General features: G+C 43.4%; 1 protein-coding gene across 2 annotated transcripts in view; it reads left to right on the top strand.

The window, feature by feature from the left end:
* Positions 1-23,697, top strand: part of PHEX (phosphate regulating endopeptidase X-linked) — a 258,980-nt gene that overhangs the window by 98,904 nt on the left and 136,379 nt on the right. For both annotated transcript variants that reach the window (XM_056131276.1, XM_056131277.1), the window contains exon 12: positions 18,476-18,577. In XM_056131276.1, the coding sequence (XP_055987251.1) occupies positions 18,476-18,577 (102 nt within the window). The remainder of the gene's footprint in view (positions 1-18,475; positions 18,578-23,697) is intronic.

Below are 23,697 nucleotides of genomic sequence, written 5' to 3'. Positions count from 1 at the left end.
CCATGTCAGTCCTTTTTTTTTTTCCTTTCTTGTGTCACACCTGGCGATGCACAGGAGGTACTCCTGGCTCATGCACTCAGAAATTACTCCTGGCGGTGCTCAGTGGACCATATGAGATGCTGGAAATCGAAGGGGTCGGCCGTGTGAAAGGCAAATGCCCTACCTTCTGTACTATCTCTGCAGCCCCCCATGCCAGTCTTGTGCAAGGCAAGGACCCTACCTGCTGTACTGTTACTTCCCTCGCAGTCTGAATAGGTTTTTAAAATATCATGAAGATCATAACAAGTTAACTTTGGCTGCAAGTCTGATGCTCCCCAATACCTTTCAATGAATTAATTCATTACACCTCACAAGGGTTCTTTGTTACTTTCCAGAGGAAGAGGTGGAGGCTCAAAGACTTTAAAGAAAATCCTGCAAGGTCATACGATTTGAAAATGTTTTCAGTCGAGTTCAAGCCCCGACAATTTAACTTTAAATCCACACTCTGTTCTTCCCTTGTTGCTCTCTTAAGAGCATGTGAAATATCAGCTTGCTGCCCACATGAGTGCAATTGCAGTGTTGGAGTTTGAACTTGCAGCCTCCGTAAATGAGGAGTTTACCTCATTAGTGAGTCAAGATGATCCATGTGCTGTTGTTGATGCTCAGGCTCTCTTCCTCTCTCTCATTCTCTCTTTGGAGGAGTAAATGATATGTGGCCTCAACTTGAGTGGCAGAAGGCACCTGCAAGTCTGTGTCCCATGTCACGCTAATGCGCTCTCACTGATGGGTTCTTCGTGCCTTGCAAACCCTGCTACTCATGAGGGTTCCTCTCAGTACAGCCATTGCAGGCTCAAGTGAAATCCTGCGAAGAAAGAATATTCCTTCTGGCTACCAAGGGTCCCAGCTTCTGAGTGTATATTTCCTGGTGTCAGCTTTAATATCTGGAATGGTCTTTTTGGGTCTTTGCTGAAGACCTGATAGAATTAAGGTATGCTAAAATGACTTGCCTTTGAGAGAATTTTTTTTTTCTGCTTTTTGGGTCATACCTGGCGATGCACAGGGGTTACTCCTGGCTTTGCAATCAGGAATTACTCCTGGCGGTGCTCAGGGATGCTGGGAATTGAACCTGGGTTGGCCGCATGCAAGGCAAATACCCTCCCAATTGTACTATCGATCCAGATCCCTTTGAGAGAATTTTTAATTTAAATTTTTATTACTGATTTATTTTTGGTGCTAGAGACATAACTCATGGCAAAAGTGGTGAAGGGATGGGTGTTTGATCATTGTATGACCGAGACTTAAACTGGAAAGCTTTGTGGCTGTTCTCGTGTTGATTCAATAAATAAAATTTTTTTAAAAAGGTATGGTACCGCTGAGCTCTATACCCAGACACTGAGGGTATTTTTTTGTTTGGGGCCACACCTGGTGGTGTTCAGGGCTTGTTCCTGGTACTTAGAGATCACTCGTGGTGGCAATCAGGAGACCATATGCAGGGCTGGGAATTTAACCCTGGTCAGCTGCGTCCAATGCAAGTGCCCTACCTGTTATACTATCTCTCTGCTCCCCTGAAGGGTTTTTGAAATATAGTTAGAAGATTGTGACCTTATATAGAAAATACATTTGATTTTCCACAGTGTAGCATTAGCATCTCATAGCCCTGTTCTTTCTAATTTGGTTCAGTAAGTTGGCCTCTATATTCCTGTCTTCTTGCCCATAAATGGCGCACCCATTTCTGTTGCTACAGCAATACTGCATAACAGTCCCAATAAGCCATATTGCTAAGGTAGCTTGAGTCCCTGGGGCAGCTCTGCTGACTTTGGCTGGCTTTCTTGAATGTCTGGGCTTGACTGGTGGAGGCTGGCTTCACGAAGATGGTCAAGACGACTTGACTTTGCTCCAGGTACATTAGTTCCTTCAGCCTGCTAGCCTTGACGTGCACACATAGTGACGGCAGAGGTTCCAGTGAGCAAGCAGAAATGCGTGAGGCCTCCTGAAGTTCAGCCTCAGAACTGGCATAATCTTGTGCCTGCATGCTCTTGGCCAAATTGAGCCACAGGGCTCGTCCAGATTGACAGAGCACAGAAATAGATCGTTGTTGATCAATGTGAGCAACTTCACATTCATGCAGCAAAGGGCATGGATAAGGGAAGGAATATAGAACTTAAGCCATCAGTGTAGTGAATCACACATAGGGTCACACATTGTATGACCTTATAGCTTTATGGTGAAGATTGAGTGAGACAGTCTTCACGAAAGATTTTGCTCACATCCTGTTGCAGAGTAAGTTCTGCATGAATGTATAGGGAAAGAGAAGACACCCCCCCCCCCACCGCAACTCCTCAGGATGGTCAAGCAATCCAATTCACTTTCATCATGTTAGTGGGAGAAGAGAACAAATTTAATTATGTATGTACAGAGAATCTGCATGGATGTTGATTCGAAAGTAAATGAGGGCAAAAGGGTAGGTGTACATTCAGAATTAAGGACTGGGATAGGAGTCTGAGGCTCCAGGTGACAGGAGGGGGAGATTCATATGATGAAAATAGATGCTGTAATGAGAGGCTTATCCTGCCACGGAATGAAGTCCCACAGAACCCAGATAGTGGGGAACTTCATGATCGTGGACTCTGGACTCAAAGGGACCATGGAACAGAGATCTTCTACCTGCTTCCCTCAGTCTCTGGTGACTCCGGGATCACACCCATAATCCACACCCTGCCGGCACCAGGTAATCTCATTGGCCACCCTCCAGAACTCAGGCTGCTCCTCCCAGATGGGAATATAAAATGAATCTCCCAGAACCATGCCACAAGACTTTGCGCCAGGCTGTGGGGTGGGCAAGAGCCCTCCTCACCCCAAGCGACCCAGCCCTGGCAGCCGACCTCCACTGCCCAACCACCACCATGCTCCAGGTTGCTTTCTGGACCACACAGCCACAAAGCAGCTGCATGACACATTACAAGACACTTCCTATCCATTTTCCACTATTGCTACAATATATCTGATGGGGTTCAGACAGTAGGCAACAAATCTATATATATATATATATATATATATATATATCTTGGAGAGCCCGGCAAGCTACTGAGAATATCCCGCCCACATGGGCAGAGCCTGGCAAGCTCCCCGTGGTGTATTTGATATGCCAAATACAGTAACGACAACAGATCTCACTCCCCTGACCCTGAAAGAGCGTCCAATTGTTGGGAAAAGATGAGTAAGAAGAGGCTGCTAAAAATCTCAGGGCTGAGAGTAATAGAGACGTTACTGGCACCCAGTCGAGTAATTCTACAATCAATGGGATGACAATGATACAGTGATACAGTGATCCTGCCACATAGATAGGAGTCTCTTAGAAAAGTGATTTCTGATGAAAAGTCCTAATTCTGGGTTACTCTTCCTGTCTTCTTTCTATGAGATAGTTAACAGGGTGGTGAAAGTTTCTGTAGAATCTGGATTTTCTTTAGCTGGAAATAATACACTTTCCAAAGTTATGGGTCTGTGTCCAATATTTTCTGGACATTTTATTTATCTACTTATTTTGGTTTTGAGGTCATACCGGGGAGTGTTCAGGGTTTACTCCTGGCTCTATACTCAGGTATCACTCTTGGCAGAGCTCAGGGTATCATATAGGTGCTGGGGATCAAACCCTGGTCAGCTGTGTTCAGATCAAGTGCCCTCCCTGCTGTACATACTCTCCTGCCCCCTATTCTTGAGATGTGGGGCAAGCTGATCTTTTGCTGCTGTTAGTAATGAGCCATGCCTAGCCTGCAGTAATAGAGAGTCCATGCCATCAAGCACCTGGCCTGAACTGTGGCAACACTCCTGCACTGAGGTTTCTTTCAAATGACTCAAGGAAAGAGTGGAATGAGCAAGGTGCCCATGGGAAGTTTGCTATTCTCAGTCTTTCCTATGTGCCCAGGGTGGCACTTAGCAGTTGGGATGCAGATCCTGCTTATGGTAATACCTAGCTGTATCCCAGAACGTGCCTTATCACTTAATACTAAATCTGGCTCCTCATGAAACTACTCGAAGAGGAAAATAGGATTTTGACATCTGGTCCAGATTTCCCAACACTCCAACACTCCAACACTACAACAAATGTCATCAGACCACAATCATCAGGGCCCTTTGGGAGAAATGTTTGGCAAAATGGCAGCCAACAGGTCACATGATTTAGACAGCTCATTGGGATTCTTTTAAAATAAGTGTGTGCAGGATTCTTGCCCTCATACTTGAGTGTGCTGCCATGGTGTGGAAACACCTGTCCCATCTTTCTTGTCTGCTCTCTCCATCACTGGCTAACTCTGGGCACGCTCACACCCATCACAGAGCAGTAGCCAGAGTGCAGCCATAAGGATTTGATTAGATATGTGCACATGGAGACCTTGTATTGGAAATTTATTCACTGTAAGAAAACATTTGAGCCTTCCAGGGAGTGCAATTTTCAAAGTGTCCAGCCAGAGTTATTTGCTGGGGAGAGTTTTCTCACAGCCGTAGACTGTGATTGGCTGTTGTATGGGTTCTTTCATGTTCACCTGTCTAGTCCCTCTTTGACTGGGAGTGTGGAAATGAGAAGGGACATGTCATAAAATTTGAACATCATGGGGCCAAGGGTGTGAATTCGTGATAATAGTGCCTTGCATGTGTGAGGCCCTAGGCTTGAACCCTGATATGAAACAAAAGGAACATGGGTATTCAATATTCTATGTGTTGATATCACTAAACATTATTTTACTTTTTATAATCTCCCCCACTGCACTGTAGCACTGTCCTCCCGTTGTTCATCGATTTGCTCGAGTAGGCCCAGTAACGTCTCCATTGTGAGACTTGTTACTGTGTTTGGCATATTGAATACGACACGGGTAGCTTGCCAGGCTTTGCCGTGCAGGCGAGATACTTTCTGTAGCTTTCCAGGCTCTCTGAGAGGGGCAGAGGAATCGAACCTGGCTCAGCCAGGCCAGCCGAGTGCAAGGCAAACACCCTACCACTGTGCTATCGCTCCAGCCCCATAATCTCCCCAACTTAGGCTTTTGAGAAAAGCAAATGCCAAATTCCTGTATCACCAGATGAGTGTGCTCCTAGCATGTCAAAGGGCCCAAATAACTTGGTACTTTGGGTTTCTTCTGCCAACATGTATAATAGCAGTGAGTTTGTTAATCTTGACAAATGGGTACAATTTGTTTTATTACCTCTCTTGCCTGCCCCAAATCTCAGCATTTTCTAATTATCCTTGGTATTTCTTGCTTGACTACATCATCCATTTCAATATGGGTATCTTCTTTCATTTTGTTATTTGTTTTTGGTCTACCAAAACACAGGGTGCTCAGGGGTTACTCCTATTTTGGTGCTCAGAAATAACTTGAGCAGTGCTTGGGGCCCATGTGTGCTAGATACTTTACCTGGGCCTCCCACATGGAAGGCTTGTGCTCCAGCTCTTTGAATTATCTCTCTGTACCTTTAAAACTTCATGTTTTTAATGCCGTTTTATCTTTATAGGTGCTAATTCATTTTCATTTTAGTAAATAGCTACAGTGTAATTAAAGCATATTTAATATTAATGCATTGATTTATTTAACGTTTCTATGTCTAGCTGCCAGAAGGAAAAGATTTAGGGGGTTAGGAAGAGAGCTTAGAGCACGTGCTTTGCATATGGTTTGAGAGCCAGCACTGCATGGTCTCCTGGGCACCAGTGGTAGTGACCCATGAACACTGAGCCAGGAGTAGCCTCTGAGCATCACTACCTGTGTCCCCCCAAAATAAATAAAAGTTTTAGGAATTTTCCTCAGATTGCATCTTATTTAGTAAATAATTAGCTGCATCAATGAATGATAATTACCATTTTCCTCATTCACTAATCAAGAGACTGCCCTGCTTTATGATGAGAGACTAAAGGGTTTTTTTTTTGCTTTTTGGGTCACACCTGGTGATGCTCAGGGGTTCCTCCTTGCTTTGCACTCAGAAATTAATCCTGGCAGTTCTAGGGGCCCATATGGGATGCCAGGGATCAAACGTGGGTCGGCTGCATGCAAGGTAAACACCCTGCCCGCAGAACTATCACTCAGGCCCAAGACTAAAGGTTTTAATGAGATATTAAAATTTCTAAGTACATTAAAGAAGGCTTATTTAAAAATTGTCTTTTAATAGTTTTATTAAAATTATATTTTCAGATTATTATACACAATCTTGAAGTTATTTTCTTTCTCTTTTTGGTTTAGAATTCTAAGTAAGTAAGTAAGTAAGTAAAGGCCCTCCCGTTGATCATCGATTTGCTCGAGCAGGCCCAGTAACGTCTCCATTGGAGACTTTGTTGTTACTGTGTCTGGCATATCGAATACTCTCGGTAGCTTGCCGGGCTCTCCGAGAGGGGCGGAGGAATTGAACTCGGGTCGGCCATGTTGGCTGCGTGCAAGGCAGACGCCCTACCCGCTGTGCTATCGCTCCAGCCCCAGGTTTAGAATTCTATCAATCTATAATTATTTCTGCCATATATATAGCATGTGTGTATAATTTAAATCATTTTTAGCTGTCCTGTGCCCTCTTGGCGGCATTGTTTTTTTTATGAAATAAATAGATTTTATTTGGAGGATTTTTAGGTATGGAGGGAGAGAGAGTGAGAGAGTAACGTACTCAAGAGAGAACATGAGCTTCTCCAAGGGTGGAGAGAGCCCCTACACACATCCTAACATTAGTCCGGAAAGCATGAAAGTCCACATCTCAAGAGGGGAGATGCGGGCGACACATGTGCTTGGGCACCACATGTGCTTGGCCACATGGGTGCAAGCAGCATATGGGCTTGGGCAGCATATGCGCTTCTTGGCATTGTTTATCCCAAACAAAAGCAGTCAGTTATTCTGACAACAAAATTCAGAAACTGAACAGAAGTGTGGGCTTTTTAGTTAATCCATTCATGTTAGATACATGTGTATATGTACTTCCATGAATCCAATGCTGGTAACGTGTTCCATAGTTTCTGAAGACACCTTCCTCTCAGTCGATGAAATGGGATGATGAAACGGGAAACAAAATGACTTCCCTGGAGAGATGCAAAGCACTGGTTCCTGTGGTCTGCTGATTTGTGGATTGTGTGTTCTTCCTAGTTCCCTGACCTCATTTACATTGGGTGAATGTATATAATGTTCATAGCATCATCAGTCTTAGAATCTACAGAGATAATTTAGTAATTTGATTTCCCCTAAAGTCTGCGTTTGGAGTATCTGCTGAAATAATTATTATACATTAGTATATAAAATATAATTGATTCATTTTTACTTCTGTGCTAGATTTTTCTTGGAGATTAATTTTTTAAAAATTTTTTACTCTTCCCTGGCAGGAACTGCCAAGGCTGCATTGCCTGGAGCTAGGTAGAGGGCATGCAGCACTGGAGTTTTGAATTGGGCTTCACACACCAAAGGCATACACTCAAGTCCCCTGAACTTTCTCCGGGACCCCCACTGGAAGTTTTTGAAAAGCATGAATCAACTTGAATTTGCTGAGCATCTACTGTATGATAAAACATTGTTAGATAGGACCGTAAACTAATTACTTTATTTGTTTTTAATTTTTATTAGTGAGACATCATGAGGTACAGTTGTAGACTTACAAATTTTTGTGCTTGGGTTTCAATTATACAATGATCAAATACCCATCCCTCCACCAGTGCCCATTTCCCACCACCACGGATCCCAGTATCCCTCCCACTCCTCATCCCCCCTGTCCACCTGCCTCTGTGGCAGGGCATTCCCTTTTGTTCTCTCTCTCCTTTTGGCTTAAAAGTACACAACGCTGCCGTGGAGAAAATGTTATTTTTTCTTTTACCTTTTTTGGTGGGAATCATTGCTAAGACCCTTCTGTAATAGAAAATAGCAAAAAAAAAATACAGGGGCCTGAGTGGGTGAGATACTTGTCTTGCATGTGGCCAACCTAAGTTCAATCTCCAACACCCCAAAGGGTTCCCTGAGTACCACAAGGAGGGATTTCTTGAGAATAGTCAGGGTTCCCTGAGCACCACAAGGTGTGCCCCTGCCCTCAAATACCCAAAATAAACCAAACCAAGTAATTGACATGAGGGAAGCCAGCTGTATAGGGATAGGTTAGTAATGCAGACTGAAGTCCTTGCATAAATAGTTTCTCAAGATTTAGTCCCCCTCTTCCTGGGGTGTGTGTGTGTGAGAGAGAGAGAGCACTTCACAAATAGAAGTCTATCTTTATCTTTTAAGGTATTCATCTTTTAGTAGATATTTTCTAAGCTTTAAAATTTTCGGCTGTTAGAGGAAAGGGCTATTCAGATAGAGAAGGGAGCACCAAATAAAGGATGTTTGGAGGATCCTCCCAGGAGGGGAGATGCATGTCGAAAGTAGACTATGGACTGAACATGTTTGCCACTCAATGCCTCTTTTGCAGACCACAACACCCAAAAGGAGAGAGAGAACACAGGGGATTGCCCTGCCACAGAGACGGGGGGATGGGGGGATGGGGGTGGGAGGGATATTATCCATGGTGGTGGAAAATGGGCACTGGTGGAGGGATGGGTATCTGATCATTGTATAATTGAAACCAAAGCACAAAAAATTGTAAATCTACAACTTTAAAAAAAATAAAATAAAATAAAGGGGAAAAAAAAATTTTCGGCTGTTTCTTAAAAAAGCTCAGCCTAAAAAATTCCTTAAACTAGAAAAAGGGCATGTTTGAGGTGGAGGACTCTGTTGTCCCTCAAAACTTTCTAGTGTTTATGGGCTCAGATGCATCCCAAATGCAGCTGACTCCAAATGCAAATGAAAATGCAGCTGACTCCAGTTGGATCCTTAGTGCCTAACTGGGTATGTCCCTGGAGTTCTCCAAGCACCCCTGTGGTGGTGCCTCAGGGCCCTTGCATTGAATTGTCAACTCTGGCGGTTGAGATTTATCCAGATGTTTCCAGAGCACCACTTAGGAGGCCTCCAAACAAACATGAAAGCTTTCTAGTTCATCTGTCAAATAACAAAAAAAATCTCTAGTTCATTTTACATATCTAACTGAATTTTTAAAGAATCCCCCAAATGGGCAGCATTCCAGCAGAAAGGCTGTCAGAAGTTGCACAAAATGGAAGGTTATCTAGTTAGAGGTGTACATGGAACAAGGTAATTCATAAAAGAATGAGTGTTTCAGGTGAAGTCCGTTTTCCTTGGGGAAGGGGGTCTTATTATGTAGATAACCTCACCAGTGCTGACCAGGAATCTCTAGATTGATTGGTTTAAGTTCCACTTTTGGGGGGCTAGAGAATGAGTACAGCAGACAGGGTGCTTGCCTTGTACCTGGTGCACCCAGGTATGATCTCCATCACTGCATATGGTCCGCTGGGCATGATAAGGAATGACCCCTGAGCACAGAGTCAGCCATAAGTCCTGAGCATTGCTAGGTGTGGCCTGCAAACAAAAAAGAATCACATTTGGGAGAAGTTGAAATTGCAGTTATGTACTAAATTTTGCTGGGTGTGACTTACATTGCTCTATTTGGGGTCTATTGTTTCTTACTTGGAGAAAGAACCCAGGGCTTCACACATGTCAAGATTATGCTCTGCAACTGAGTCACATTCCTGGCCCATGTTTCTTTTTATTATTTTATAGTGAAGCAAGATAGTTTTATTGAACAAAACTTACTTAGTTGTGAGGGGAGAGATAGAGAAGAACTATGTGTTCAAGAGAGAATCTGAGCTTCTCCAGAGTGCAAAAAACAAGCAGAGAGATAGAGAAAAGCAAGGGAGATACAAGTTCAAGGGAGAACATGGGCTTGAAGAGCAAGCTGCCTTGCTATTTTTGTGATTTAATCTATATTTCCCCCCTGGGAAATATAGAGGGGCTGGAGCGATAGCACAGCGGTAGGGCGTTTGCCTTGCATGCAGCCAACATGGCCGACCCGAGTTCGATTCCTCTGCCCCTCTCGGAGAGCCTGGCAAGCTACCGAGAGTATCTCGCCCGCACGGCAGGGCCTGGCAAGCTCCCCGTGACGTATTCGATATGCCAGACACAGTAACAACAAAGTCTCCAATGGAGACGTTACTGGGCCCGCTCGAGCAAATCGACGATCAACGGGAAGGCCTTTACTTTACTTACTTCCCCCCCACACACTTTATTTAAACACTCTGGTTTACAAAGTTGTGAATGATGATTTGTTAGAGGCATTCAATATTTTAACACCAATCCGTCCACCACTATCACTTTCCCTCCACTATTGTTTCCAATTTTCCCAAGTACTTCCCCTGTAGCAGGCTCATAATAATTTATTTTATATTATTTGTTACCGGAGCGATAGCACAGTGGGTAGGGCGTTCGCCTTACAAGCAGCCAACATGGCTGACCCGAGTTCGATTCCTCCGCCCCTCTCGGAGAGCCCGGCAAGCTACCGAGAGTATTCGATATGCCAGACACAGTAAGTTACTAATGAAATGCTTAAAATATTTGTAAATTGTCGTACATCACCATGGGGACATTAAGTTTTTGGATGAAGGCTTACTAAGATGCTGTTAAGCCTTCTGTTGTAATGTTTTTGTTAATCAAGATGGGTTGGTTTCTTGATTGTTTGAAGATACCATTCCAGGAAATCCAGTATTTTTGACTGGGTGGTACAGCTGAAATTAAAATTTTAATTGGGTGGTGGCTTTGAGGTATGTACATGACTGCCAGGGCTTCCAGAAGTACAAGGAGATGAGGGGAGGTAACTCAACCTGACTCCAAGAAAGCCTGGAGATTTCAGTCACAGGGACCCATGTACATGAGTTTTAAGCAGGTTAATTTCTTTATAAGGCTTCTTCCCAGAATGATAGTGTTCAGCCAGAATCATAGTGGTGATTTTGAAGTGTGAGAAAGAGCAACTGCCAGGCCTCTGTTTGGGTGGGTGCTCCATCCTTGTTTCTTTTAACAGAATTAAATCATGCTTCCTCTTCTCAAAGTGTATGGATTTTGTGAAAGGTATCAAAAGTATAAATGGCAATCATATATACTGATCTGATTATAAGTCAAATGTGAACTCAGAGAAGGGTCTAGAATGATGGGTTTGAATGTTTATGTTTCACAGGTATGAAGGAAGAATCTGAGTTAGTCTTGGAGATTTCTTAATTTATGGGGCAAAGCTTTGAAGTTGACTACAGCTGACAGTGGGATAGTACTTGAACCTGTGAAAATTGAACCAGCCTGACCTATTTATACAAAAATTGGAAAATTCCTTTGTCCTTGTGATAGAAGAAAGGGTGAGGTGACATAAGAGCAGGTGGGACCATTTATTATTTACTGGGATAAGAGAACAGGTACCCAGTACAACAATGTCAAAATTCTGGGGTGTAAAGAATAAACAGGGGAACCAACCCATTTACCTGTTGAGGGCAAGAGCAGAAGTCCACAGACCTACCAAATGTACTGACTTAGGTGAGATCTAAAACTGAAATAGATTATTAACCAAATGCTGCTTTGTCTGAAGCACCTTTATCCTCAAGGTGGTAGGTAGATCTAACTACTTGAGTTAACTTTTCTGTGTTACATATTTTGATTTTTCGCTCTAAAATATTTTCTATGGATTCATTTAAGTGATTTATAGTTATGTTATATGCTGCGTAGGTGAGGCATTAGGTCAGGGTTTGGTGAAGAAATATTCTTCCTCTCTTTTTGCTAATTTTAAAAATTATAGCCGACGTTTGTTGCCCTAGGGAGCAGGAGTTGACTGAAGGTGATGCTATTATGTGATGCTGAAGAATAATCTGGAGACAAAAATCAGAAGTGTTCAGTGATTTATCTTCCCAGTTTTAGCTTGCTAAAGTCATCATTTCTCTTATTTGCATTGACATGCCAACCAATGACATTAATCACCTTCAAAGATTTCCTTTGTTCCTAAAGTCTGCTGGGGTAGTTCAGCATCATTTCACACAGAATGTTCTCCAATAAATGTGTAAAGTCTGCAGAAGAGAAAAATTTGCAAGTGTGAGCTGGGTGGGAAGTGGTGATGCCTGAGAAGATGAGGCAGAGATCAACCTAGGCTCTTGGAAAAGCAGACAGGCAAGTAATTTTTGAGTTTTGACATCTGTTAGAAGACCACCAAGGGACTGGCATATTAAATATTGGATTTAAGGACCATGAATGGTGGGGTTGCTGAGAGGAAAGAGAAGTAGGTGAAGGCAGCAGCATGCGACTCAACCACGTGTCATTCTTTGTTCCATCAAGGGCTTGAAATTGTTTGGCTCTTTAGGTTTCTATTTGAAATCTGAGTCAGCAGGTTACAGAGTGTTTGGAAAACCTAGGTAAATAAATGCTTCAAACTTAAATGCATTCATTAGCCATTGTAATAACCAGGAAGGACCAAGAAGGGCCCCATAGAATGAGCTGCTTATAGGGAAATAACTGGAAGCTTTGGGTCCTATTTGATTTGTTTACTCCTTTGTTATTGGATTTTATTGTGTAAGTTTGGGGGTACAATTTTATACCTTGATATTTGTATATACCACTCTGTACTGCTCAAACTTTTATGCCATCCTCCTCTTTCTCAGGGAATCTCTCTTTCTCTCTCCCTCTCCCTTTCTCTTTCTCTATCTCTCCCCACTCCCCACCTCTTTCCTTTTGGGCATTATGGTTTTCAATACAGGTCTTAAAGGTCATCATGACTATTACTTTACCTTCATTCAGTTCTCAGATCTTGTCCACAGTGATCATTCCCAACTGTCATTGTCATAGGATCCTTTCTCTATCCTAACTGCTCTCCCCAGTCACATTTATGGCAAGCTTCCAACCATGGACCAGTCCTCCTGGCCCTTGTTTCTATTGCCCTTGGCCATCAGTCTCATATACATATACATATACATATATGTATGTATATATATTTTTATCCCGCAAATGAGTGCAATCATACTATGTCTGTCCCACTCCCTCTGACTCTTCACTCAGAAAATTATAAGGAATTTTCATGACTTCATTTTTCCTGGTGGCTGCGTAGTATTCCACTGTGTTAATGTACCATAGTTTCTTTATCCAGTTATTATTGGGCACGTGGATTGCTTCCAGATTCTGGCTATTGTGAATAGTGCTGCAGTGAGCATGGAATTGCAGATGGTTTTTCTGCAGTCTGATTTTAGGTTCCTAAGGTATATTCCCAGGAGTGATATTGCTGGATCGTATCGGAGCTCAATTTCTAGTTTTTTAGGAATTCCATACTGTTTTACAAAAAGCTGAACCAGTTGGCATTCCCACCAACAATGATTGAGAGTCCTTTTTCTCCCCACATCCATGCATGCACAGCTTGTTCTTTTTTTTTTTTTGATGTGTGCCAGTCTCTGTGGTGTGAGATGATATAATCATTGTTGGTTTAATTTGCATCTCTCTGATGATTAGTGATGTAGAACACTTTTTCATGTGCCCTTTGACCATTTGTGGTTCTCCTTTGAGGAAATTTCTGTTCATTGCTTCTCCCCTCCACACCTTTTTATTATAGGGTTAGATTTTTTTCTTGTTAAGTTCTATGAATGCCTTATATATTTTTGACATTAACCCCTTATCAGATGGGTGTTGGGTAAATAATTTTTCCCATTCCGTGGGCTGTCTTTGTATCCTGGTCACCATTTCCTTTGAGGTGCAGAAGCTTCTTAGTTTAATGTAGTCCCATTTGTTTATCTTTGCTTCCAGTTACTTGGGCAGTGGTGTTTCATCTTTGAAGATGCCTTTAGCTTCAATGTCATGGAGGGTTCTGCCTATAATTTCCTCTATGTACCTTTTCTATTCAGATCTGATATTGAGGTCTTTAATCCATTTTGATATGACTTTTGTGCATGACATTAGAAAAAGGTCAGATTTCATTTTTTGCATGTAGTTTTTCAGTTTTCTCAGCGCCACTTGTTGAGGAGGCCTTCCTTGCTCCAATTCATATTCCTTTCTTCTTTATCAAAGATTAAATGATCCTATATTTGAGGTTCTATGTCAGAATACTTTATTCCATTAATCTGAGGGTTTTGTCTTTAATACCATGCTGTTTTAATTTCTACTACATTGTAATACAGTTTGATGTTGGGAAAGGTGATACCTCCATTTCTTCTTTTTCCAAAGGATCACTTTAGTTATTTGGGGGTGCTTTTTGCTCTATATGAATTTGATCTATTTTTAAAAGAAATATCATGAGTATCCTTATATAAGGACTGCACTGAATCTGTATAATGCTTTGGGGAGTATTGCCATTTTGAGTATGTTAATCCTCCCAACCCATGAGCAGGCGGTATGTGTCCATTTCCTCATATCGGCTAGAAACCTCTGAGCATCTTATCTACTTCCTAGTTTTCTTTTTCCAGAATTCCATCCCCTTGGAATCATACAGTAACCTTTTCAGATTGCTTACTTCCACTTATTGCATCTATTTAATGTTTCTCCATGTGGTCTTGAAATTGGAAAGCTTTTTTCTTTTAAGTGCTGCGTAATATTTCATTGTCTGGATGGATCAGTGTGTATTTATCTAGCTATCCACTGAAGAACATCTTGGTTGTTTCCAAGAGGAAATTAGGAATGAAATTGCTGCAAGCATCTGTGGACAGGTTTTTCTGTGGACATGTTTTGAACAACTTTGGGTAAATACTTAGGCGTGTGATTGTGGGATTGTGTGGTGAGAGTATGTTTAGTTTTGTCAGAAACTGCCAAACTGTCTTCCAAAGTGGCTGTGCCATCTGTACTCACTGTTGCTGTGCATCCTCACCCACATTTGGTGCAGTTGGTGCTGCAGAGTTTGGCCGTTGGAATGCATGTATCATGCTAGCTGGTTGTTGTCTGAATTGTCCTTTCCCAGATGGCACCTGATCTGCAGCGTCTCTTCCAATGTTCATTTCCCATCTGTATGTCTTCTTTGGTGAAGTGTCTCATCTTTGCCCCATTTTTAAAATTCAGGATTTTATTTTCCTTACTATTGAGGTTCCACTGCAACGTAGGCACAGTCCAATGGCTCACCAGTTCAATAACCACCCCTAGAACATGAGTAAGGAAAAGGCATCCCCTCAAACCTGTCCCTTGAACTTCCATCCACTTGGACCCTAGCTTTGCTTTCTCTTTCCTGAACAAACTGCTACACTAGGTTGTCCACACTGAACTCTCCACTTCTCATGTGATTTTCCTCCTGCCCCCTGCTCCTCTTCCAACATTCCAGCTGTACAAAATGATGGCAGGGGCAGAGAGGCAGTACAGGGGTGAAGGCGCTTGCCTTGAATGTGGTTGACCCCAGTTTGATCACCGACACTGCACATGGTTCTTTGAGCACCGCCAGGAGTGACCCCGAACATAGAGCCAAGATTAGCCCCTGAGAACTGGCAAGTATTTTTTCCTCTTAGAAAAAGATTCACCAGCTTTTGGTGAACTCTCGGGGTGAGAGGTGGGGTCACTCACATTTCAACCTCACAACCTGAAACATGCAATGCCTTTCTTTTACTCTAAGCCAGAATTCACCCTTGGCTCTCTCCCACTGAAGAAATTCATATTCTTTCTTGAGCGTGTAATTCTCTCTGTTGCTCATATTTCTCTAAAGAAAACCATTTTACTTCACTGAGAAGAAATGGGAAAAGGAAAAAGGAAAGGGGAGGAAACAGTGGAGCTTCCACCTACTTGCTCATCCCTAAGGACTGGGATTAATCTGACTCTCCCCCGTCTTCATCACCTCCCCACGTAAAATTAATCACCAGGATCCATTAAAATTAATCTGATTCTCTCCCCCTTTCTAACCTCCCCACATAAAATTAATTACCTGGTTCCATTGATTTTTTTTTTCTCACTGAATCTCAAATCAGTCTCCACACATCTTTCCACATAAACTGCTCTATTTCATTTGGGAACATTCCTTTTTTTGGTGGGGGGCATTCTTTCTCCCCCGTTCCTTCCCTCTACCCTCCTGTCTCTTGTCTGTGAAAGCATACACTATACTGTTGAGCTATTCTCCACCCCAAAGAATTTCTCTGTTTTTTCCCTCCCCCATTTTTAGGTTTTTGGTTTTTAGAAACACATGCCTGGTGGTGCTTGGGTATTACTCAAGTGTTACTCATCGCTCCAGGATCCATACCAGTGGTGCTTAAGGGGCACTAAGGCTGCAGGGTATTGAGCCTAGGCCCACTGCATGTAAAGTATGCACTCCAGTCCTTTGACCTAGCATTCCAGCCCTATTATCATCTTTTTAGGTGAAGGTTATGTGTGGGCTGATGTATGTTGTGACTTGAGAAGGTTTTAAACACTTAGGATGCACAGGAAACAGATCAAATCCCTGGATATTTCTTATATCAACATTTGTTTTCCTTGTAGGGGCTTTCTGTTTGTGACTTGTGTTTTTCGTTTTTTCTGTTTTTTTTTTTTTAATTTTTTGAGCTACACCCGGAAATGCTTGGGTTACTCCTGGCTTTGAACTCAGGAATCAGTTCTGGAGGTGCTTGGTGGGGGGGGGGGGGATATGGGAAGTCGGGGATTAACCCAGGTTAGCCACATGTAAGACAAATGCCCTGCTGGCTGTTCTATTGCTATGCCCTCTGACTTGTATTTCTCTGTTCCGTTCTATTTCTTTGGTGTTTTCCTCCATTACTCCTAGAACTTCTGAGTTATGACTATCATTTAATTCTGTGGTTGGATCCTGCCTCTAATTTTCTGTAGTTGTAAAAGCTGGATAGACCTTGGCTTCCCCTGACACTTGGTTTCCTGATTTGTAAAATGTAAATCTCCACCTTGCTTCACATTAGAATCCCCTTGCAGTGCCCAGACATCAACATCTTGAAGGCCTGAGGTTTAATGTTGAGAGTACTGCCCGCCCCCTCATTCCAAGTGTGCAGATGAGGTTGAAAACCACTGACAAAATCGTGTTTTTTAAATGTCCCAACCCCAAATTGAGATTTCTCTTCTTTTAATATTTTTACTAAGTTGGGAAGAAAGATCTGTGATGTTCCCTGCCCCACCCTCTTCCATCTGCTGTTTGTTCTTATTTACATACGATGGAACCCAGCCCACTGACTTACAGCTCTGGTTCCCTTACAACTGTTATTGAACTGAAAACATAGATGAAGACTTATTAAACAGAAAAAAATTATTTTGAGCATCGTGGTAACAAGTCATTATAGAACCTAGGAAGCATCAAAACTTCTTGCCTTTGAAATGATAGAGCCAAGGAAACATTGAAACTTCTTGCCTTCAAAATTAATACGAAAAATGAATCTAAAACTCCATAATCTCCATTGGAAATGTAAATTTTGTGCCAAATGCAGTGTTTATTTTTTACTGAGTGTCCTGTTTAGAAAACTGAAGCATCTTTTGTGGGGAATCAAATTTTGTGGGGCACCCACCCAAACTTCTCCCTGAACTGTTCTGAAGCTGAATAGTAGATATTGGCTTCTCTCTCTGCAGATCCCCAAAATATATGGGTGTAGTTTGGCTGTTGAAATACTTGGAAATAAATTTTGGGGACACAGTCTATCAATAATAGTTCTCTCCAGAATCTACCATTTTAGATTTGAAATAACAGAAGATTTTTCTGAACTCAGAGTGAGTAGAGAGAAGAGGAGGAAGGCGGTAGGAAAATGCCAGGCATTTGACTTGAGCACGGCACGGAGTTTGGAATGAACTCTGATCTAAGCTGATTGGCACTGGGGTACTGACTCTTCCTTACTGTTTCTCTTTTAACCTTTTCCCCTAGTTATTCATTCATTTATGTCTCTAAAATACCAGTGTGCCTTTGCTGATCTTACTGTCTATTGAAATTACTGGCTGGCTACTTTCTCAGAATGGGCTAATTGAGTAGCTACTTACAGGGAAGTGAAGAGTCATAATCTATGATGAAGTAGATTCCCCGTACAGTTTTTTCACAACTGGACCATTACATTATTCTCTTTTTCTGGCAGAAGTTAGCTTCTCAAATGTATTCAGAGGTGCTGGAAGCTACTTTTGGCAATATTCAGATAACCAGGCAAGACGGGTCTGGTTTTGGCATTTTTTTGGGTCACACCCGGCGATGCTTGGGTTATTCCTGGCTCTGCACTCAGGAATTACTCCTGGCGGTGCTCAGGGGACCATATGGGATGCTGGGAATTGGGCCCGGGTCAGCCGCGTGCAAGGCAAGCACCCTATCCACTGTGCTATCACTCCAGCCCCTCTGGTTTGGCATTTTGATTTGGTGCTTCTTTTCTCACCAGGGCCGCACATAGTGGTGCTTGGGGGTTTCTAGTGCTGCACTCAGTTATGTTCATGGGACAGTGCAGTACTGAAGCGCTCACGTGAGTCCCAGTGGATGTAAAGCAGATACCCCTGCAATGAAGCTAGCTCCTGGTGTCAATCAAATTGTTCTTTGACAAAGAAATTACTAGTAGTGAGAAAGAGAACATTTTTCTGAGAAATGAAATATAGCCAGCACATGCAGATGATCCCATGAACCCCTTTTCCAACATTTTAACATTTAGTTTTTTTGCAGGCCCGCTTTGACTCTGGAAATGTTGACTAAAGCTTCATGGATTTGACCTATATCTCTGGGAATTTTCTTATAGATGAAGGAATTGATTGAGGGTGTTCGCTGGGCCTTTATCGACATGCTGGAGAAAGAAAATGAGTGGATGGATGAAGAGACCAAAAGGAAAGCCAAAGAGAAGGTAAGGATTTCTTTGGACAGAAAAATATATGCCTCTTGATTTCACATGTTGTCATGCTGGTCATTGATAGTGTAGTTGATTTTTATATTGAATGAACTGTTGACTTCAAGTGAGCCTAGGGCTAGATGTCTGTGTTTGGATAAATGCATAGATTTCATCAACAGCAGAGAAGAGGAAATAAGATCTGACTTTTTTCTTGTCCTAACTGCATTTTCTAGCACCTTGTAATGCAGTTTCCCCTTCTTTTCTAATTGATGTCTCTAAGAGCAAGGTGGCCTGTTGCCCAGAGAATTTTGCCATCAACCATCATTGGCTCTGGCAGAATGCAGAGCGGCGGGGAGCTGTGGGGAGCAGCTGGCAGAAGAACCCTCAAGGCGTGCAGGAGAAAAACCCATATTGGCTGTGTGTCCTTCTGCTCCATGCTCCTAGCGTGCAAATGTCTGCAGGAAAATAATTTCCTGTATCCAATCCCATCGACTTCCCAGCCCAGTGCTTTGCACAAATAATCCAAAGGGCATGCTTCTCAAATGCAAACCACTCATAAATCACTGTGTTGGAGACAAAACAGCTTTACTAAGAGGAGTGGACATTTGCTCAGTCTTGTAAAATATTCTGATAGTACTTCACAAAGAGAGAGAGAGGAGGGCGAGGGGAGGAAGAGAAGTATTAGTAGCTATGACAGTTCAAAATGAGAATGGGAGCTATCTTGAATTCTTGACATTCTCATGGCACACTTTTCACAGGTATAGCTTTGTGGCCGGGAGTTTCTGAATACTGGGCACATTTCTTCCTTACAGAGGTTTATGTTAGTGGACACTTTCCTAATGAAAGCAATCACCTGGTGTGTAGTCCTTCCTAGCCAAACCTGATTTAGTAGATGGTGGATGCAGCCAAAGCCTTTGTGATGTTCACCAATCTCCTTGGTGATACTGAGCCTGAGCTGGTCTGGGAAACACTGGGCAGAGTCATACAAAGTCCTGTTGAGCACAGATATGTTTGCCCTGTGGTCAAGAAATGAAGTGGAGAGGAATGTTAGGGCAGTGGAACTAATTTGAATAATATTGTGTTAGTTGATATGCAGCCGTCCAAACCCACAGACTGAGACACACAGAGAGATCCCTCATACACACTGGCAACTCTGGGTGATAATGACGGGGTCAGGCTGGTTCATTGACTGTAGCAAACGTTCTTTCCTGGTGAGGGATATGGATACTGGGGCTGGTACTGCCTTGTGAGCACAGAAGCTCTTCTCGCATTGGTTTTTGCTTTCACCCTGCTGTAAAATAAATTGGGTCTATTTTCAAAAATTCAGGGCAGTGTTCTGGGAACACTCAGTCTTGTTGAAACAAGAACACACAGAGGAAATTTTCTAGAAATTTTCTAGAGCTTTCATGTTCCTGAGATGGCTAAACACTGCTATGGATTTTTTTTGTCAATAGACACAGAAAGACTGTTCAGTGTTTATTGCAAAGAACACGGCGGGTGTGGGGTGTTGGTGGAAGACAAAGGGGATGTATTTACTCTTTTTTTCCTCCTTGAGGATCTGTCAAAGCTGTCTGAAGTCGTGGAAGGTACCAGCTGATGAGGGCAGGAGCACGCAGGCTGGCACGAGAAGGTCCCTAGATGGTCAAGGAAACTGTGGCACCAGCATACTGTTGTCTCTTGATGGCTCCCTTATTAGCCAGGTGGGCGTGTGCAGTCTGAACTGAATGCCTCTCTCCTTGGGTCATGGAACACTCACTGCATTGAGGGCTTTGCTTCTAGCCTGAGGTCTGTGGCCCTTGGTGTGAGGCGGGCACATGCGCGAGAACTGTGTGCATGCTACAAATGGATGGGGAACTGCAGAATGTTCTGGGCCAGTCAGATCTTTAGGAAGGCTTGAGGTTGTCTTGGGTCCTTCTGCGCTGCATAAGGGAGAGGGCGCCTTAGAATCAGACCTTCTAGGCAAGTGGTCTTTGGGTGCTACTGGAAGAAGAGTAGGGCTAAGTCCCTCTAATGATAGGCGTGTTCCTTTTTGCCCCCCCCCCCGAGTTACTCTTCTGTGCTATATTTTCTTTCAATGAGAGCTTTTTTCTTCTAATAATGCTCTTTGAACATTCTGCTTTCTTTGAGCTCAGTTCAACTTGCCAGGACCTCAACTAGCTCCTTGATCAAAGACAGTTGCTCTACTGGTTCTTGCCAGGTCCTCCGAGTCTACCCTGTCTTTTAGAGTTCAGAGAATGCTATTTTATGAGTTGCAAGAAAGAGGAATGTCGTCCGAGAATTTCCCGCAGTTCTCTAAGGCCGGTCTGACCCGGACCTCAGAAAATGTGGGTTTCTGCCCTTACCGCCATTAAAGGGCTGCACTTCTGCAAGTGACCGCTGGGTGGAGCTCGTAACACAAAGACATGAAGGGTGAGCGCGCTGAGAGCTTCCATGCAGCTTTCTGCTCTAGGGTTGTTTTCCAAAAATTATTTTTTTCTTGCCCTTTTTTCTCTGATGTCCTCAATTTGATTGCCTTTTAATAGTCAACAAGAAAGGCGAAGCTCTGCCTAATAATTCCTTGAATCGTAGATGGAAATCTCTACCAATCTTAGGGCTTTGTCTTTCTGATTCGGAATAGCCCCCGCATTAAGATAGGATTTGTCTGCATTCAAAGTGGAGTGAATAATTCGCCTGCTCTTCCTGGTATGACTTGGCACTGTTTTTTGGGCATGTGTTGTAGGCAGTATATCACCCAGGCGGAAGATTTCTCATCAATAATGGTGCCTACACCGGACCAGTGCTGAGTCACTTGGCAACCCATTGGGAAAGCTGGAAAAATGTTCTGATTTGTGAGGAGGGGGGAAAGAGGCTTTACTTTTGCTTCACTGTGTAGCTCTGGACTGCGGCTCATTGCAGTGCCTCTTAAAGAGTGTTGACCTCAGCTGTCCTAAGTGACCCATCTCCTGAACGGGGACAGTCGGGTGGGCTGAGACCTACCACGTTTGCTTTTGTGGCAATGGTCCTGGTCTCCAAAAACAGTGGCGATGTGACTTTTTCATAACCAGGGGTGATGACTATAAAAGACAACACGAGAATGCCTCTAGTTCCATGAGGGTTAGTTTGGTATCTCTGTCTCCTTTCCTTTCTGCTCTCCTCTCCGTAGGGATCAGGAGGGATCTTGTGTAGTGAAATCAAAAGTATGGGTTTCAATTTAGCATGGTCAACCAAACAGCAGCTTTTAGTGAGGATTGCATGTTCCCTGCAAGTGTGTGTTTTCACTGGAAACAAGAAACAAAGGACAGGGGCTTGTTATTTTTCCAGTTACCACAGCTGTAGATGGAGTGTGAGGCCAGAGGAGTGACTTTGCGGACCATGTTCTGGAAGACCTGTATTTTTCTGGAGTAGGGTAGGAGGATCTCAAGGTCATTGACTTGTGATTCTGAGGCATGGCAGAAAGCGAGGCAGCAGTGCCTTTGGATGGGGCCGGAGCAGAGTTTCTGCTGCTGTTTCTTTTTAATTTTTTTCTTTTTGGGTCATACCCGGTGATTAACAGTGGTTACTCCTGGCTTTGCACTCAGGAATTACTCCTGGCGGTGCTCAGGGAAACATATGGGAAGCTGGGAATCGAATCTGGGTAGGTTGCGTGCAAGGCAAATGCCCTACCCACTGTGCTATTGCTCCAGCCCCAGAGTTTCTACTTCTGCTGAACTGTGTCCACTAGGAGTGGCCTGCACTCAGTTGATCCCTTGGATTCCAGCCTGGAATGAAAACTTGGATCCTTTTGAAATGTGTGCACTTTGGCCCTGGGACCTATGCTTGTTGACCACTCCCAGAGGTGGAAACCTAGGTGGAAACCTGGATAGAACTACTAAATAAAGTCCGGGATAGGCCCGCACGGCCTTGACCTTGAACACAGCATGTACAGATGTTTCCTGGGAAGTCTGCTCAATGAGTCCATGGCTTCAGGTATGTAAATCTCAGGTCTGAGATTTGGTGGAAGTGGAAGGAGATTACATACCATTTGGGCCAACTAAAAGTATAGTTTACTTCTTTGGCTCTGTGTGTGTTGGGGAGGGAAAAAAGAGTCTTTTCATCTCACAGTCTGAGTTTTTGACTGGATTCCTTGTAAAAAGAAAAACTGGGCTGGAGCAATAGTAGAGCCAGTCGGTCTTGCACGACCCAGGTTTGATTCCCAGCATCCCATATGGTTCCCCGAGCACCACTAGGAGTAATTCCTGAGTGCTGAGCCAGGACTAACCCCTGTGTATCGCCAGGTGTGACCCAAAAAGAAAAAAAAAGAAAAAACTGATTATCAGGAGGCTCACAAGCAAATTTACTAGCAGGTGCATCTCATGCATCCATGAAAGAAGAAACTTGGGAAATGAGAAACTCAAAATAGGTGTCTTAGAATTCCAGCTTACCTGGGATCTTCAGAAAAGACCACACAGTAGTCTAGAAATTTGAAAATGAGGAAAGTGGTTTTCGCCTTTCAGGAGTGCAGATTGTCAGAAGGTTCATATAGAGGAAGCTTCTCTATATGGTTGGCCAGAGTGTCTTACTGGGACTCTTCTGTGCTGTCTCTCAGCGATGGGCACTAAGCTGGCTCCAGGAAGTCCCCTTTGTCCTTCCTGGTCTCAAGGGCAGCAGGGGCAATGTTGAAAATTTGTATTCTGCATTTTGGAAAGTTGAGGGAAGGCAGGGGGCTTTTGCTTTTAGGGACCACTTCTCAGTTACCTTCGCCTCAAAATATGTTGATAGTAAAGAGGCATAATAGTTCGGGGTCACATTCTGCTTTCCTTCATCTTCAAACTCTGGTCAAGCTGCGTGTTGAATTTCCCCCCCAGCTGTCCAGTTCCATCCCATCGGTGTTGGTGTCCTGTTCAGGGGTAGTCTGGATGTGTTTCTAGTCCATTGGCCTCACCTGGGACCTTGCCAGAGACACAAATTCCTGAGTCACCCAGGTGGGGGATTGCCCTTCCTGTTACCATTTCACTGCAAACCTGGCTTAGCTCCCAGCTGCCAGCTGTAGCACCTGTGTTTCTAGTGCCAAGATCTTTCCTTAGCATGGAACTGGCAACTCCACTCACCAAGGGGCCAGAGGTCTGGGAAATAACTGAGCATTGCACATGTGCCACAGCACCCCCAGCACCCATGCA

This window comes from Sorex fumeus, unplaced genomic scaffold, assembly GCF_029834395.1.
Source record: "Sorex fumeus unplaced genomic scaffold, SorFum_2.1 ptg000086l, whole genome shotgun sequence".
Taxonomy (NCBI): domain Eukaryota; kingdom Metazoa; phylum Chordata; class Mammalia; order Eulipotyphla; family Soricidae; genus Sorex; species Sorex fumeus.
The sequence above is the reverse complement of the archived record's forward strand: the minus strand, read 5'-3'. Positions and strand labels throughout refer to the sequence as shown.